Source organism: Halichoerus grypus, chromosome 13 (genome assembly GCF_964656455.1).
Source record: "Halichoerus grypus chromosome 13, mHalGry1.hap1.1, whole genome shotgun sequence".
Lineage (NCBI taxonomy): Eukaryota > Metazoa > Chordata > Mammalia > Carnivora > Phocidae > Halichoerus > Halichoerus grypus.
In genome coordinates this window covers 36,099,615-36,117,860 of record NC_135724.1, presented here as the reverse complement: position 1 = coordinate 36,117,860, position 18,246 = coordinate 36,099,615, and the positions used below count along the sequence as shown (strand labels likewise).

The 18,246-nt window shown below is 37.3% G+C and overlaps 1 protein-coding gene across 2 annotated transcripts in view; it reads left to right on the top strand.

The window, feature by feature from the left end:
• ELP2 (elongator acetyltransferase complex subunit 2) overlaps positions 1-18,246 on the top strand; it is a 48,802-nt gene that overhangs the window by 1,569 nt on the left and 28,987 nt on the right. The window contains exons 2-11 of one of the 2 annotated variants that reach the window (XM_078060420.1): positions 863-941; positions 4,536-4,606; positions 8,493-8,649; positions 8,921-8,998; positions 11,192-11,256; positions 12,037-12,103; positions 12,581-12,721; positions 14,054-14,149; positions 15,410-15,510; positions 15,711-15,842. In XM_078060420.1, coding sequence (XP_077916546.1) covers positions 863-941; positions 4,536-4,606; positions 8,493-8,649; positions 8,921-8,998; positions 11,192-11,256; positions 12,037-12,103; positions 12,581-12,721; positions 14,054-14,149; positions 15,410-15,510; positions 15,711-15,842 — 987 coding nt within the window. The remainder of the gene's footprint in view (positions 1-862; positions 942-4,535; positions 4,607-8,492; positions 8,650-8,920; positions 8,999-11,191; positions 11,257-12,036; positions 12,104-12,580; positions 12,722-14,053; positions 14,150-15,409; positions 15,511-15,710; positions 15,843-18,246) is intronic. The other variant, XM_078060421.1, reaches the window with a different exon arrangement.

Sequence of the window (18,246 nt, the reverse complement as noted above, 5' to 3'; positions counted from 1 at the left end):
CAGTTCTTAATCTAGTGAGAGAGACAGGGAAATACGATAAGTTGTTCCACAACTTCAAATAACTTATGTGTGAAATATACTAGTTTTTTCACATTTACTTTGCATACTTTTTTCTCGTCATGAGAATTTCAGTTGGCATATAAGCAAATAGGAAGTTGGTGCTATTGGCGGTAGAGAAAGGGGCTCTGAAGAGGCAGACACTGTAGTCAGAGAGTTAATATCCTCACCAGTGTGGGAAGTAAAGAAAGCCCAAGTGTGGAGGGATTTTGCTGAAAGCAACAGTCTAAGAAGCTGCTGGGAGTTGGCTATACGACCTGAAAGGATCTGCTATTTGAGGGAGGAAGTGGTTGTGGCCTGGTAACTGTATCATTAAGGTTGAAGGACCCAACACCTGATCAGCCATGGTATGCAAAGTTGAGTCATGAATTTGAATCCAGTAATCGTAAATTCCTCTATTGAGGAATTTTTGCTCAATAAAGCCCTCAGATTGGTGTAAACATGGTGGAAGTAGGCCCTGAGACCTGTGGGCAGACAAGGAAGAGTTACCTTGTCTAGCCTGGGTTGTCAAGACAGGCTCTCCAGTAGAGAAGGATGGAGGCGATTAGTAGGAGCCAGCAGATGAAGATCGGAGAGCTCAGTGTGCTGAGAGCACAGGACATAGGAAATGTGGAGTGGTGGAAAATGCAGACACACATTAGAGTGAATGGATGGTTTAAAGTTTATGAATTAAGAGAGGTGATTTGGTTTGAAGTAATCCTGAACTTTATTAGCATCAAAACCACTGATATCTGACTTTTATTAATTTATTAATTTCTCTGTAGGATAAATTATAATTTACTAACTGGTGTTTTCTTCTGTAAAGAAAAGAGTTGTTATTACCAACCTGAATGGTCACACTGCTCGAGTCAATTGCGTACAGTGGATTTGTAAACAAGACGGTTGTAAGTATTAATCTAGTTGTTAAAGCTGATCTCAGTTGTTTTCTGATAAAGTATTATTAGTCATTTTTCTTTTATCACTTGTGTTAATTTAACATTAGCTTATTTGATATTATGCAGTTGGAAAACAGAAGAAAAACAGTATGCCCAGTGAAATATCTGACCTGTACTTCATAGAACTAAACCATGGATAACATAGCAGTGCCTAGGATGAGGGTAGAGACAGCCCCTGACTCTGGCTAGACCCTCTCCATTGTCCACAGTTTTTGACTGAAAGCCTGTAAGCAGGGCCTGTGCTGGGGTGCAGGCTGGGATTCAGAGGATTTGGCTTGAGATCTATTTCTGCCACAGACAAGCTATTGCGTTTTTAGGCAGGACGTTACATCTCTGTTCACCCCAGTTTACACCTTAGTAACACCTGAAAAGTAAATGCTTGAACTTGGTCAGGTGACCTTAGAGGTTCACAACACCTGTGAGGTCAAAATTATTTTCAGAATAATACAAGAAATTATTCATAGTTTTCATTCTCATTCTGTCTCAAGTACACAGTGGCATACTGCAACAGATTCAGTACAGAAGCAGATATGAAAATCCAGTTGTATTCTTTTTTTTTTTTTAAAGATTTTATTTATTTATTTGACAGAGAGAGACATAGTGAGAGAGGGAACACAAGCAGGGGGAGTAGGAGAGGGAGAAGCAGGCTTCCCGCGGAGCAGGAGCCCGATGTGGGGCTCGATCCCAGGACCCTGGGATCATGACCTGAGCCGAAGGCAGACGCTTAACGACTGAGCCACCCAGGCGCCCCGAAAATCCAATTGTATTCTAATAAAGTCAGATGTTAAAGAGATGGGCAGAAATGTAAAACAGTGCCTCTCTTCTCATTAATTTTTTGTTTTGGAAAATATAGGGATTTCCCCCCCCAGCCCCCCACAAATGTTATTTATGTTAACGTGATGGGGTTCGTCATCATTTTTAAGTAAACTAATAAAAAAGTATTTTTCAAATTTCTGGTTTAACTTCTAATGTGGTTGATATTGGTACATATAGTCCATATAAACAAAAGCTTTTGGGGTTCTCAAAAAATTTTAAGAGTGTAAAGGAATCGTGATACCAAAAAAATTGAGGATTACTGGACTAGATTATCTCCAGGTCTCTTTTATCGCTAAGATTCTCTGATTCAGGAACTTTTAATTAACATATTGCTTTTAGATAGTGCTTCTGAAATCCTGTGGAATTTCCTCAAATGTCTTATATATACTTACTGTGGTATTCTTATGGACTCTGAATTAATTTTATTTTCCTTTCCATAAACATTTATTGAGAGCCTTCTGAGCCATGCGCAAATGCAAAATTTTCTGAACGAGTAAGACTTTGCCATGACTTTATCTGTGACATTAAAAAAAAGTTTAATAAGCTACTTATTTCATTTCATAATGCAGGATTAGTCATGTTAGGTCAGTAAAAATCTTTAAATAGTAGAAAGAGTGGCTGTTGGTGCAGATATTAAAGCACAATTGTAATTATATTAATTGCCACCAAGTGACATCAAAGACTACTTGAATTTCTGTATAGGGATTTATTATAAAATATTAATTTGGGCTAGTATATTTTATCTTCCCTTTAAAAGTGAGGTTACATAAAATGAATTGCTTGTGTTTCACTGTAATCTATAACTATTATGTTTGGTTTCCTCTAAGATTAGGGCTCTATCACCAGATAATTAAGATGTTTTTTCTTAACCCAGGTATCAGTGAACGTAACATTTTAATAATACCATTTCATATTTTCAGGGATGCCAGGCTGGCTCAGTCAGTAGAGTATGTGACTTGATCTCAGGATCATGAGTTCAAGCCCCATGTTGGGTGTGGAGCCTACTTAAAAAGATTAAAAAAAAATACTATTTCATATTTTTATTTATTTATTATTTATTTATTTATTTATTTTTAAAAGATTTTTTATTTATTTATTTGAGAGAGAATGAGAGACAGAGAGCACGAGAGGGAAGAGGGTCAGAGGGAGAAGCAGACCCCCTGCTGAGCAGGGAGCCCGATGTGGGACTTGATCCCGGGACTCCAGGATCACGACCTGAGCTGAAGGCAGTCGCTTAACCAACTGAGCCACCCAGGCGCCCTATTTATTTTTTTTTTAAAGATTTTGTTTATTTATTTGAGAGAGAGAATGAGAGAGAGAGAGAGCATGAGAGGGGGGAGGGTCAGAGAGAGAAGCAGACTCCCTGCCGAGCAGGGAGCCCGATGCGGGACTCGATCCTGGGACTCCAGGATCATGACCTGAGCCGAAGGCAGTCGCTTAACCAACTGAGCCACCCAGGCGCCCCTATTTCATATATTTAAAATTTAACACATTACTTTTATGTTCCTTATAGTAATTTCCAAAGTTATGTAGTTAAATGGCTTAATTTCTGTGATGTATGAAGAAATTAAAGCCCAGTATCGCAGCTGGCTGGCACTAGGGTTAGGACATGAACCTGGGACTTCTGACTACAAGTCCAATGTCCTTTAGACAATTCCCCACCACTTCCCCTAAGTATCTAGCACATAGGCCAGAAGAAACAAACAAGTGGAAAATCCAAACCAAAATGATATTTGATTATTTTCACCCCCCTTTTGGTTGTTAATCCTTTTGTTATCAACAAGAAGTTGTAAATGGTTAAAAAAAACTACTTTGAAATATTTGTCTTATTTTATTTTATTTATTTATTTATTTATTTTTTTAAAGATTTTATTTATTTATTTGAGAGAGAGAGAATGAGAGACAGAGAGCATGAGAGGGAGGAGAGTCAGAGGGAGAAGCAGACTCCCTGCTGAGCAGGGAGCCTGATGCGGGACTCGATCCCGGGACTCCAGGATCATGACCTGAGCCGAAGGCAGTCGCTTAACCAACTGAGCCACCCAGGCGCCCCTATTTGTCTTATTTTAAAAATATGTTGTATACTTGGTAACAGCAGCTGACTGTAATATCTCATATATGTTATTCCTGCCAAAAGTGTTTAGCCTGAATCTTACATGAGGAAACAACCAGATATATCCAGATTAGGAACATTCTGCAAAACAATTGTCTGGGACTCTCGTTGTCACAAAAAAGGGGGACTGGGAAACTATTCTAGGTTAAAGGAGACTAAAAAGATATGACAACTAAATATGCGATGTGTGGTCCTTAGATTCAGAATTTTAAAAAGGCATAAAAGACATTACTGGGACAATTTGGGGCAATTTTAATATGGACTGTATGTTACATTAATGATGCTGTGTCAACAATTAAAATTGTTGAATACAATAATCGTATTGTGGTAATGTTGGGGAATGTTCCAATTCTTAGAAGATACATGAAAAAGTGTTTTAACAGTCAGAGGTCCTGATATCTGCAACTTATTTTTAAATGGTTTGCCATAAACAAAGAGGTCTCTGCATATACATATATAGAGAAAGTGAGATGTTAAGCAAATGTGGCAAAATGTTAACAGTTGGTGAGTCTAGGTAAGGGGTATATGAGTTTTCTTATATCTTTTCTATAGCTTTGAAAGTTCTCAAAATAGCTGGGAAAAAATAAAAATATTTATGGAAATAAAATTTTTTCCAGCTTCTTCTACCGAATTAGTTTCTGGAGGATCTGATAATCAAGTGATTCACTGGGAAATAGAGAATAATCAGGTGGGTAGACATGTTTATAGTTATAAGAAATAACTTATATCTGCTTTTATTTTCAGCTCTTTTCTTCATATCAGCTGTGTTCTTTTATGAAGTTGCTTCATTCTTATCAGTAATCCAGATCCTGTATGTTCTGTACTTCACATGCCCTGTACCCTTTCCTCTAATATTTGTTCTCATATTCATATGCTGTCATTCATTTCTGTGAATTTCCCATCTCTTTGGAATAGTTTTCAAACTGCACTTACAGGGGCCATTTGTTCTCTTTTCAGTGATAGCAAAAATTAACAATGCCCGTGTTCATAGGACAGCTGTTACCACGTGGGTATAGATTTACATAATTCTAAATAATGTTATAATATGCACTGCTGACTATGGATGGATCTCTACTGATGGACACTAGGTTGTTTCTAGTTGTAAGCGAAGATTAAAAGCGTGTTAGACATTTGAACATCTGTCATGCAGAAGATGAAGAGGAGGCAGAATCTTGTTTATGATTCATGTACATGGTTTTGATGGCAAAATGTAGTTGAATAGCTAAAGTACAAGGGTAGCTCCGTAGATGCGTGCTCTGACTTGCTGTACGACAACCATGGTGCTGTGAGTTCAGTAGAGTTTTAAGAGGTGGCCTTTGAGTTGGGTCTTAAAGTGTGGGATGGTTTCCTTGGGAGGAATTTAAGGGGTGAGAATTCCTGGTAGAAAAAATGGCATGAATAAAAAAGGTCAGGTGGTAAAGGAGACCACCTGCTCAGCAGTATCCAGTCTTAACCGAAGCCTAAGATGTCTTTAGGGCAGGGTTTTCTAAAGTTTGTTCAGAGAATTACTCATCTTTCAAGAAGTTATGTGAAAAAAGGAATCTATGGGCAATCAAGGTTGGGAAATAACTTTGGTGTATATATCTAAGGTATATATCCTATACCTTCTTTAGAGAGTCCCAGTGCACCATGAGTGTAGTGAAATCCCTGCAGAGTTCTGACATGGACGAACGTTGAGTATCTTCATTTAACTAGCATTTTCCAAATTTCTTTCAAGTTTGAATTTTTTTTTTTTTCCCTTTTAAATCGCTTAGCATTCCTTATAACTCTGAACACCATAGTTTTGGAAATGTTCCTAGGTAATTCATTGTAGGCAGTAATACTAAGTACATACAATAGGAGAAGATTGTGTGGCAATGTGAATATCAGCTTTAAGAGTTTGTTCTTTATTAGCAGGCATTTGGAAGTCATTGGTAATTTCTAAGCAGAAGAATATGAGTGTCAAAAGAAGATTAATCTGACAGCAGTGTGCCAAATTAGAGTAGGAAAAAATATGAAGAAAGCAGTGTGGGGTGTGTTTTTGAAGGGAAGATGATTTTGACATTGACTAGTTATCAAAGGAATGGGAGCTGGTGTTAGGGGAGTGAGTAATTAAAAATAGTGGGATTCTGTTTTCAGGCTCTGAGAGAAAGGTGCTTCTACAAAGAAAAATAGGGAAGTAGGAAGGAATATGTGGAATTTACTTATAGACATGTCATTTGAATTGCTGGCCAGACGTCCAGACTTGTCCTCAGAAAGAGGGCGGATGTGGAGGTGGGGATTTTGGAAGTACCTAGACTTGAATAAGAGCAAAGAGGAGTGTAACAAACTTAAGTCGTGTTTGGACCGATCTTGGCAGAGAAATCCAGAGAATGATTTGAGCACTCATTTTTGAGATTTTGAGGTGATACTTGCAAAACTCTTTCCTCAGTGTTGCCTCATGCTTCTGTCAGTAGGGAAGACTGAGCAAGTATCTGAAGGCAGACAGCAAACTTAGAGGCCAGAAGAAAATGTGAAGCCAGACAGAGAGGAGGACAGCAGGAGGGTAAAAGGCGTAAAAGGGGATGAAGGGAATAAGAGGATTTAGGGGAAGGGTCCACACATGGAAACCTTAGAGGCTTACGGGTTCCTTTCCATATGCATTCCCATGTACACAGGAGCTCAACACACACTTCTGATAAAAGGAAATAATTCTAAGCTGGTATAATGAGAGGTTTGAGCCTCTGACGATCGAGCATTTTTTTTTTTTAAGATTTTTTATTTATTTATTTAACAGAGATAGAGAGCATAAGTAGGCAGAGCGGCAGACAGAGGGAGAGGGAGAAGCAGGCTCTCCGCCGAGCAGGGAGCCCGATGCAGGGCTCGATCCCAGGACCTGGGATCATGACCTGAGCTGAAGGCAGCCGGTTAACCAACTGAGCCACCCAGGCGCCCCTTGAGCATTGTTTTTTAACAAGCTGGTGAACTTGAGAGGTTTCTTTTGTTTGAGTTTTTAAAATTCTCTGATGGTTGATATATCACCCTGCTTAAAAATGTAAAGTGAGTACTTTAAATAGATTTAATCTTTTAGGGAGTAATGATAGAGACTCATGTGAAAAAAGTTTAAATACAGAAAAGTGTACAGAAGGAAAATTAAGTACAAAACAGAGTTAACATCCTAATGAACGTTGTTCTAGCTCTCTATTTTGTGTGTCTGATTATACATAACTGTACCTTTAATTCTGTGATTTTAGTTAGATAAAGATGAATGGTTATACTGTATTTGAGTTTTTAAAAATGATTTTTCAAAGAAGCCAAAGGTCAATGATTACAGGAAGTTAGTGTACAGATCCTAATACATAACTATTAATCATCTTGAGTGGCAGAGTTTTGCTTAATTGTGAAAACAACTGAGCAGGCATTTAAGGGGCCCCTCTATTTCAGTAGACAGCAAATCATAGAAGACACTTCTCAAAGGACATGGTGGAATCTCACACATTTCGAACTCCAAAAAGTATACCTAAAATAGCAGAAATGATACCATAGTGAATAATTTTGCATGGCAGGCAGGTAGACTTGGTAAACAAGTGGGATTTCCTAGTTCTGTTTGCCATTTTTTTCATTCTCTAACTGTACCTGATTCAGGCAAGTATCATGCGTGTATGCTAAAAGTACTTGGTAAAAGTTTGATAGAGAATAGAATATTTACCCAATTCCAATGTATAGTCGCACATAGTATCACCAAAAAAAATTAACTTCACAGTGAAAAAACTTGGCAGACACTACCTCTACTAGGATACCAAGGTTAACATCACTAAAATTGGGACTGAGTGATATCATGTGCTTCCTGACATGATGCATGCAGATAGTAATGATGTTAAAATGTATATCCAGAATCTAATCATGAGGAAATATCACACTAATCCAAAAGAAGGAACATTCCACAAAGCTGGCTGTAGTCTTCAAAAATGTCAGTGTTGTGGTTGTCTTTCTATGTTATCTTTTTATTGGGTACAGTGTATGTCTACAATAATTTAATCAGTTTCATATTAGGAATTTTAGGTTAATTGCAATTTTTCACTGTTATAAAGAGTGTGTGATGAATGTCTTTTTGCATTTGCCTTTTATTTTTATTTTTTATTTTTTATTTTTTTAAAAAGGTGTTATTTATTTATTTGACAGAGAGAGAGACAGCAAGAGAGGGAACACAAGCAGGGGGAGTGGGAGAGGGAGAAGCAGGCTTCCCGCCGAGCAGAGAGCCCGATGCGGGGCTCGATCCCAGGACCCTGGGATCATGACCTGAGCCGAAGGCAGACGCTTAACGACTGAGCCACCCAGGCGCCCCTGCATTTGCCTTTTATTGTTACACTAGTGCGGTTAGCATCTCAGAGTAGATTCTTAAATGGGAAATTGCTGTGTCAAAGGCTGTTCACGTTCATGTGTCCTTACTGTGTTCAGACGAACTTCTCTGAAGTTTACATTCTCTTCAACTTGAAAGGATGTATTCTGGGTCAGGCATTTTAACTGTACCTTTAATTCTGTGATTTTAGTTAGATAAAGATGAACGGTTAATTCCTTTTTTATCACCATGTTTTTGTCAACTCTTTCTGATGTAGCTTTTAAAAGCAGTCCATCTCCAAGGCCATGAAGGACCTGTTTATGCAGTACATGCTCTTTACCAGAGGAGGGCATCGGATGTTGAATTACATACACTGATAGTTTCTGCAGCTTCTGATTCTACCGTTCGAATCTGGTCTAAAAAGGGTTCAGAAGGTAGGTTTAGAGACATTATAATCCATATGAAATAGTAATTGTCAAATGAGTGACAGGAGAACATACATAACCATTTTTTTTTTCAGTGTTTTAAGTCATTTTGTTCTCTGTAATGTTAAAGGTTGATAATTTAAATTCACATGGTCATTGGGGGCTCAGGATTCACCTCTTTCATCCCCTCCTGCACCCAGGGCTGTGATGATGCTGCCCAGCCTTTCTGGGTGGATAAGCTCAGAGTTAGTTGTTCATGGTGTTTTTTATTACTTCTTAGTAACGTGCCTTCAGACCTTGAACTTTGAAAATGGATTCACTCTGGCTCTCTGCTTATCTTATTTGCCTAATACTGATGGTGAGTATCTTGCTAAGTATACATTAAAACAGCAATATATTTTTATATCTCCATATAACCAGAACCTAAAAGAAACATTAGGTCTTAATTTCGTATCTAAATGTTTTCATGAAACAAGTTGAAACATGGATAATACGCTTTTTAAAAAAATTGAAGTATGGTTGACAAAATGTTACATTAGACAATAGTTTAGGGTGTACAACATAGTGATTCTACTACTCTGTACCTTATGCTATGCTCACCAGAAGTGTACTTTTTGTTTTCAGTATTCAAATGATTTTTGTATAGAACATAAAATTAAGGGAAAGTGTTGGGGTGCCTGGGTGGCTCAGTCAGTTAAGCGGCTGCCTTCGGCTCAGGTCATGATCCCAGGGTCCTGGGATCGAGCCCCGCATCGGGCTCCTTGCTCAGCAGGCAGCCTGCTTCTCCCTCTGCCTCTGCCTGCCTCTCCCCCTGCTTGTGCTCTCTCTCTCACTCTCTCTCTCTCTGTGTCAAATAAAAATAAATAAAATCTTTAAAAAAAAAAAATTAAGGGAAAGTGTTAAGAATTTTGATAGCTGTTGAAAATTTAAGTGACTTAATATGTACTTGGGATTGATACTGCTATTTATCAAATATATTATCAACATCTGTAGATCTAATTTGGGAAAATTAACCCTTTGAAGGTGAAGGTCTAGGATAAGTTGAAAAAATACTGAAGATGTCCCCTATGAACATTTCTGTGAGGATGAGAGCCTGTTCACATCCTGCATAATAACCATTTGCCCAAGACCACTTAAAATTTCCCAACAGAAAGTTTTCCCCTTTGCTATGAAACCCACCTGTCTATACCTTTAATTATCTTCCACAAAGTTGATGGCCAGTGGGAGTTGGTCCATCTCTGCCACCTCAGTTGCCTGGAGGACATTCCTGGAGGAGAGAGGCAGGCCTGCAAGCCCCTAGCCTCCGATGCCCTCCACAGCAGGAACTGCGACTCCACCGTTTCATGTAATGTTCCCACTTTGTGTGAGGGCTCCCCAGTAGGAGGAACTCGTACATCCTGGCTTTATTTATTTATTTTTTTTAAATTTTTAAAAATTTTTTTAAAGATTTTATTTATTTATTTGACAGAGAGAGAGATAGCGAGATAGGGAACACAAGCAGGGGGAATGGGAGAGGGAGAAGCAGGCTTCCTGCTGAGCAGGGAGCCCGATGCGGGACTTGATCCCAGGACCCCGGGATCATGACCTGAGCCGAAGGCAGATGCTTAACGACTGAGCCACCCAGGCGCCCCACATCCTGGCTTTATAACAGAGAATTTAGTTTCTTCCCATCCACATTGAGGCCAAGTGACTGGAGTTTTATTTTTTACTTGATTTAAAGTGAGGAAATCTTTGAAAAACACACTTATGTTTACATTTACTTAGAAAAAGAGTCCTTATTTTATCTGCTGTCCTTTGGTAATGTGAATTTTTTATAGCCTCATCTTTCATAGCGTTTTAACTATGTATTTAATGACCTTTTTTTTTTTTTTTTACAAATTGATGTATAAGTGACATATTAGTTTTAAGTGTACAACATCATGATTTGATATTTGTATATATTGAGAAATGATCACCACAGTAAGTCTGATTAATGTCCCTGAGCATATGTAGTTAACAGAATTTTTTTTCCTTGTGATGGGAACTTTTAAGATCTACTGTCTTAGCAACTTTCAATTATGCAATAATTACATGCCCTTTTACTTTGTTCTCTACTGGCTTCATGAATTTGGTTTTACTGTTGAATTCTCAAACAAAATGTAAGATGCTTGAAGTGACAAACATACCCTTAAATCTTTGTGCAGTAGCCATGATGCTGGGCTCATAGCTCTTATATTTTCTTACTCAGTTGGGTTAACAACTTTTTGGATTAATCTTCTGGTTGACTTGGTGAAATGTTTTTTATGTTGTTCTTTTCACCACTACTTCTATCATAAATGACACAGGATGGAGGGAAGGACTCTCAGTCATTCTTTGCTAAGTAACCATTTAATAGAACATTTTAGAGTGTTCATTTTATTCCTATAGACATTTATTGAGCACTTTGAATGTATTTGTTCAGGGTGTGGAAAGTAGAAGCCTGGGTTCTTTACCCAGTGCTTAGAATCCAGCATTGGTGATAATCATAACATGTGATAGAATATTTACAGTAAGGCCTCTTTTATCCTTCTAGTACCAATATTAGCATGTGGCGATGATGATTGCAAAATTCACTTATTCGTTCAAAGAGATGACCAGGTAATTAATGATTTCATTAAGATACTAGAATTATGTTCTGCTTAATTACATATCATAATACTATTTCCAGATGGTAGAATTTTAAGCAATATTCTGATCTAAACCAAAATAGTCCAATAGGAGAATCTTTTTTGACATCCTCTCTTAGACAGTTTTCCACTTTGTTTGAACACCAAGTAAGTGCTGTCTTGGCCACCTGGTCCAGAGTTGTTAGGTGGGAAACAGGTCGTTGGATGGGGGAAGGACAGGAGGAATGTTGTGGTAGTGGATTTTTTTTTTTTTTTTTTGTAGATTTTAAATAAAGTATATCTATGGTGAAATTCCCCTGGTAGTGTTTATTTGTCCTTCTGAGCTTTACCTACACGTTGAGTGGTTAAATTACAGGAGGGACGTTCCAGAAAAGATGTAGTTTAACTTTAGGTTTATTTATTTAATAATAGAGATGCTTGTTTCTTTGCATTCTATAAGAAAGTTTAAAATGGTTGTGAATGTCCAACCACCCAACTTTTCTCTATAGAACAGCACATGTCATTTTTATCCTGTAAACATTTAGAGTATTTGTCTATAGATACTATATTACCTACTCACATGAGTTAGATGATTATAAGATTTTTATTCCCAAATGAGAGCTCTATCTTATGTCTGACCAGAGTGTTCCCAATTTAAAACCAAACAAAAAACAGTGTATTAGGACTGCCTGTAACCCCAAATGAAATCGCTGATATACATGAAAATATTAAATTCTTACATCAAGCCCGGTGATTTTTGTTATCTTACTAGTTTCAGAAAGTGCTTTTGCTCTGTGGACACGAGGATTGGATAAGAGGCGTGGAATGGGCAACCTTTGGTCAGTATGAAATCTTGCTGAAGTACATATGATGGGGCAAGTGTGTGGAACTTCCAGGAAAGCAGCCTCTTATGTGTTCATTTAATGTTTTCTTTGTATGTAACATTTTTCTATTGTTTCTATTAGAAAAGAGAATTCTTACCCCTTTGTTAACTATTAATTGGGGTGGTAGAGGATGAAACTAGTTGATGTTTTAAAGAGGACACTAGCTATTACACATGAAGACATTCTTGAATTCTTTGTAGAATTTTGTGGACTGTGTATAAGAATGCTGCACATTGTAACCATTTATTAGCATTGTATGTATATTTGCCAGTGTTACTAAGAAAGAATATAGGTCAAATGAATGAAGGGTAGGGAAACAAAGTCTCATTTTTCCAGGAAATCTAGAGATCAGCATATTGTAGAGGAGAAAGTCCTATACCTAAATTTAAGAATATAATGTTTAAAAAATAATAACATTTTTTGTTTTATTAGGTAGAGATCTTTTCCTAGCAAGCTGTTCACAAGATTGCCTGATACGAATATGGAGGCTATATATAAAATCAACATCTTTAGAAACTCAAGACGATGATAATATAAAACTGAAGGAAAATACTTTTACAATAGAAAAAGAAAGTGAGTAATAATGAAAATATTTGATGTAGCAGCTTCCTAGTTCATTCATTTATCTGTTTCACTGTACACCTATGTGAAGGTTAGTTTTTCAGAAGTATCTGTTGCCTACCTGAAACTGATACTATGCATTTTTTTTATAAAGGTTATATTTGAGGATAAGTTATTTTTCATATATGAAACTTATTTTTTTCTAACCATATTAGTAAGATTTTTAAAAATTACTGAAAATGTCTAATGTTTTCTCAGTAAATTAATTTATAAAATGATGCCAAATTTGCAGTTTTAGCATAGGAAGATCTAAAGGAATAAAGAGAATTATCCATACCTTTACTGAATAAGAGACAAACCAAAGCACTACACTTGAGTGGTATATGTAATTCTGATTTTCTTACTGTCTGGAATCAGAACAGTACCTCTGCATGGTAGATCCTGCTGGAATGTTGTATTTGAAGGAAATACTTTTGAGTGTTCATCTAAATTATAAAGTTAGCCCTCAGTGAGCATTGTTCACGTAGGAATACTCTTCTTTCTTATTACTTTAATTGGTTTTAAAGCCGACTAGAGTTGAGATTTTGGTAACATAGTTTTATAGGGAGAACCAGGAAATCTTTAACCAGCATGTTATGAGTAGCTAGTTATTCCCAAATACGAAATTTTTGTGACATTTTTATTATTTTATTTGAAAGGTTATGATACTGATTTAATCTCCTCTATTTCTACATTTTTTTTTTTAAAGATTTTATTTATTTGACAGAGAGAGACACAGCGAGAGAGGGAACACAAGCAGGGGGAGTGGGAGAGGGAGAAGCAGGCCTCCTGTGGAGCAGGGAGTCTGATGCGGGGCTCGATCCCAGGACTTTGGGATCATGACCTGAGCCGAAGGCAGATGCTTAACGACTGAGCCACCCAGGCGCCCCTATTTCCACATTTATCTTGTTTTTTTAAAAAATGGTATTTAGGCTATTGCATGTTGATAATGAGTGCGGATAGGAGGCTTCAAGGAGCCTGACATGTCTGGCTTTGCTTTTTAATTGGAATATAACAGTAGCTGTTCCAGAAAACTTTTAAAATCGAACATATTCCTTAGTATGTGTTTATGATTAGATAGAGAAAAATTGAGAGAAAAATTTATATATCTTTAGGACTTTTTTCTCCATAATTTTGAACAATGGATAAAATTAATGGAATTTATTTTTTTGTTGAATGCTCTTTTTTGTTAAATCTAAATCATGTTCTGATTTTTGAAAGGGGGTATGTAATTGTACAACTTGGTTATGAAAATTCTTTTTAGAAGAGCTTTGAGAAAAGAAAATGTCATTGTTTTTGTTATAGGTATTAAAATAGCATTTGCAGTTACTCTGGAGACTGTGCTGGCTGGTCATGAAAACTGGGTAAATGCAGTTCATTGGCAGCCTTCATTCTACAAAGGTAGGAAAAAAAAACATACACATATCCCTCATTTCACTTAAATCTCACGTATAGAATTATACGTGATAATTATAGCTGACCAAATGAAGTGGAGGGTTTTTTTGATTAAAAATCTCAAATAGGGACATCTGGCTGGCTTAGTCAGTAGAGCATGCAACTCTTGATCTCAGGGTTGTAAATTTGGGCCCCATGTTGAGTGTAGAGATTACTTAAAATCTTAAAAAAAAGTTAAAAAATATAAATAAAAATTTCAAATATAAGACATTTTTAAGTTGGCAAAGTATAATACTGCAGCTGCTGGACATATTCTGCTGGACATGTTCTGCTGGACACTCAATTCCATTGAAACTTACACTCCTGAGTGGGAAAAGTGTGACTGATGCTGTGATGCTGAAACCACCACACCCCTTTTAACTCTCTTTAAAATGTTTCATCTAATCATTATGGGATTTAAGAGAAATTGACTTTTAAGCCAACTTCAATTTCACTGGAACCTTTACCCCCTGCAAATGGAAAGTTGGTGTAATACTGGGATACAACATTTATGAAAAAACAAGACTTTCTTCCTCTTTCTTTTGCCTTCAATCTTCATTTATGGAGTGATGGTTGCATGCTGAAGCTGGTGCTGCAATATAGAGCTGAACAAGGCACAAACCTCACATTCTTCCTCTAGCCCCTTCCGCAGGGCAAGAATAGAAAATATCAATAATGAATACTCAGGTAATCAGTATTCATCTATTATTGATATTATGCCATATTTGTTGCAGTTAAAAAAGAAAAAAGATATTACTGGCATTGAGGGACCTCTATGTATTCTTTCCTGAACTCTTTCCCCTCCATTCTTCCCTTAGGGCAACTACAGGACTGAATTTACTGCATGTCATTCCCATGAGTGTTTTTTATACTTCTGCTACATCTTTATGTAGCCACAAACAGTATTGCTTTACAGCTGTTAAAACTTGATATCAATATGTATTCTCTTACAACTTGCCTTTTTAGTTAACATGTTTTGGAGATGTATCCATGTTGATTCATGTAGCTCTAATTTATTTTTATTGAAGAATAATATTCCATTGTCTAAATATACCACAACTCATTCATCTAGTCTTCTAATGGTAGACCTCTGTGGTATTTCCAAAAATTTTGCTATTGTAATGCTGCAAGTGAATGTTCTTGCGGTACCCATGTCATGTTTTTCTAGTACAATCTAAAAACATAATGCTTGTTGGTCACTTTAAGGCATTAGCTTTTATTCTTTAGATGGTGTTCTTCAGCAGCCGATGCGATTGTTGTCTGCCTCAATGGATAAAACCATGATTCTCTGGGCTCCAGATGAAGAGTCAGGAGTTTGGCTAGAACAGGTAAAAATGTGAATATTTAAGGAACAGAAAATTGGGTTTGATAAACAATATTTAACCCCCAGGTTTATATTCCTGGAGCTGCAGCTGTTAACTCTTTATGTATGCTAAATAAGAGGGAATGTAACAATCTATGGACTCTCTGATTTCTACTGTGAAAAGCATGGAATATTGATTATAAATTATTTTCTTTTATTGCATAGGTTCGAGTAGGTGAAGTAGGTGGAAATACTCTGGGATTTTATGATTGCCAGTTCAATGAAGATGGTTCCATGATCATCGCTCATGCTTTCCATGGAGCATTGCATCTTTGGAAACAGAAGGCGGCGAACCCGGTAAGAGAAGCGTTTTTAAATAAAGCATTTGTAGGGGCGCCTGGGTGGCTCAGTCGGTTAAGCGTCTGCCTTCGGCTCGGGTCATGATCCCATCGGGCCCCACATTGGGCTTTCTGCTCGTCAGAGAGCCTGCTTCTCCCTCTCCCTCTGCCTGCCTCTCTGCCTGCCTCTCTGCCTACTTGTACTCTCTCTCTCTCTCTCTGTCAAATAAATAAATAAAATCTTTAGAAAAATAAATAAATAAAGCATTTGTAATCAGAGTGAAATGACACCTAGGTAAACTATGTTACATACTTATAATACTCTGCAGAAACATAGTAGAGGTGTTTAAGTTCAAATGACATCACTTCTTACTATAGACATTATACTGTAGTTATACTGAGTAAGAAACTTACGCTTTTCTTAGATTAAAAGTATTCATTTGTCCAGCATTGTTGAGGTTTTGAAATTTGCACATAGGTAAACTTTCTACATAAGTGAACTTTAAGCTGTATAAATTTTAAGCTCTGCCTTTAAGTTCTATAAATTTTTTTGATGGGAGTGTTTCCTAAAATGTTTACTTTCCCTGTCTTCTTAAAGGAGATAACGTAATTTGGTCTTTCCTTGGACAGTTGGGTACTCCATAGGTAATTACTGATGAATGACTGACAAAAGGGCAGTAGGACTACCTGTTATTTTGTGAGGGAATATATTAATGCTCTCAGGGCTGTTTATAAGTGTAATTTTAAATGGTCCTCTAAATACTGGGTTCTTCTACATCTTCTTTTGTAGTTGTTAATCTCTTATCTTCCTCTAGTCATGTAGCTGCCTCTCAACATTATTCCATCTCTTACTTTCTAATTTGCTTTTGATCTGTTTCTTTGGGTTTGGGGAAATGAAATTGCAGGAACAGCAGCTAAGAGCATAGGCCTTGGAGTGAGGCCGTCTGGTTCAGACCCTGGCCCCAGCATTTTCTAGCTCTGTGACCTCGAGGACATTGCCTAACCTCTGTCTCAGGTTCCTCCTCTGTGAAATGTGGATAGAAATAGCGCCTACTCAAAGGGTTTCTGTGACGCTTCAGTGAGTTCATATTTGTACGGTATGAAAAACTGGGCCTGGTACATATGGGATAGTATATTCATATATTTTAAATCAAGTAAATAAATGAAAGAAATAAGAGCATTGAGTGAAATGTGAGTCAATAGATTCTGAATGTGCATCTCATGGCTTCATGTATAAAATAAAAATTCACGGCTTTGCATAACCTTTAGTTGGTGGGCTTTGTAATAGTTATGTTATATATAAGGATTTGACTTCTCAATGCATGGAATGATTTACTTTTTCCCTTATATTTTCCATTTGGTGTTGACCTTCAAGATTGTTTCTATTAGTATGGAATCAGACCTATACATACAGAGAACAAACTGATGGTTTCCGGAGAGGAAAGAGGATGTAGGGTTGGGCCAAGTAGCTGAAGGGGAGTGGGAGGTACAGACTTCCAGTTACGGAATGAATAAGTCGTGGGAAGAAAAGATACAGCATAAGGAATATAGTCAATGGTATTGTAATAGTGTTTATGGGGACAGGTGGTAACTACACTGGTGGGAGCATAGCATAATGTATAGATACGTTGAATCACTGTTGTACACCTGAAACTAATGTAACATTGTGTGTCAACTGTACAAACATACCAAGAAACAAAAGGATTATTTCTACTATGAAATGAGCCAGGGAATCATCAGCTAAGGCACTTTTTTTTTTTTTTTAAGATTTTTTAATTTGAGAGAGTATGCGCATGTGGGTGGGGGAGGGGCAGAGGGAGAAAATCCCAGCAGACTTCTTGCTGAGCATGAAACCCGATGTGGGGACTCAGTCCCACGACCTGAGATCATGACCTGAACCAAAATCAAGAGTTGGGGGATGCTTAACTGACTGAGCCACTCAGGTGCCCCTAAGGAACTTTTAGATAAGATATGTTTTAGGATAAATTTTGTTCTTAACTCGGAGTGCCTTTGAGCCATATTTTAGCTTTAGTGTTTGAGAGCCTTCATAGAAAAAAAGCATCAGATGAGTAAAAAGAAACTCAAACCAGAAGATAGAATTCAAGGAACTTTATTTGTGCTTATAATTTGGCTTCAGATTTATAATAGCTGCTTACCAGGTATTTAAGGTGACTTTATACATTTTATTTTTTTAAAGAAGTTTTAGGGTCACAAAAAAATTGAGCAGAAAGTACAGAGAGGTCCCATTTACCCTCTGCCCCCACACATGCACAGCCTCCCACACCAGAGTGGCACATTTGTTACAATTAGGGCTGCTTTTAAAAACAAATACTGTATGTTAGGACTGTTACAGTGGAAAACTGTACTGAGAGTCCAAAAGTGCTGCTCTTTGTTCAGAACTTTTTGGGAACTCCCATTAGTGC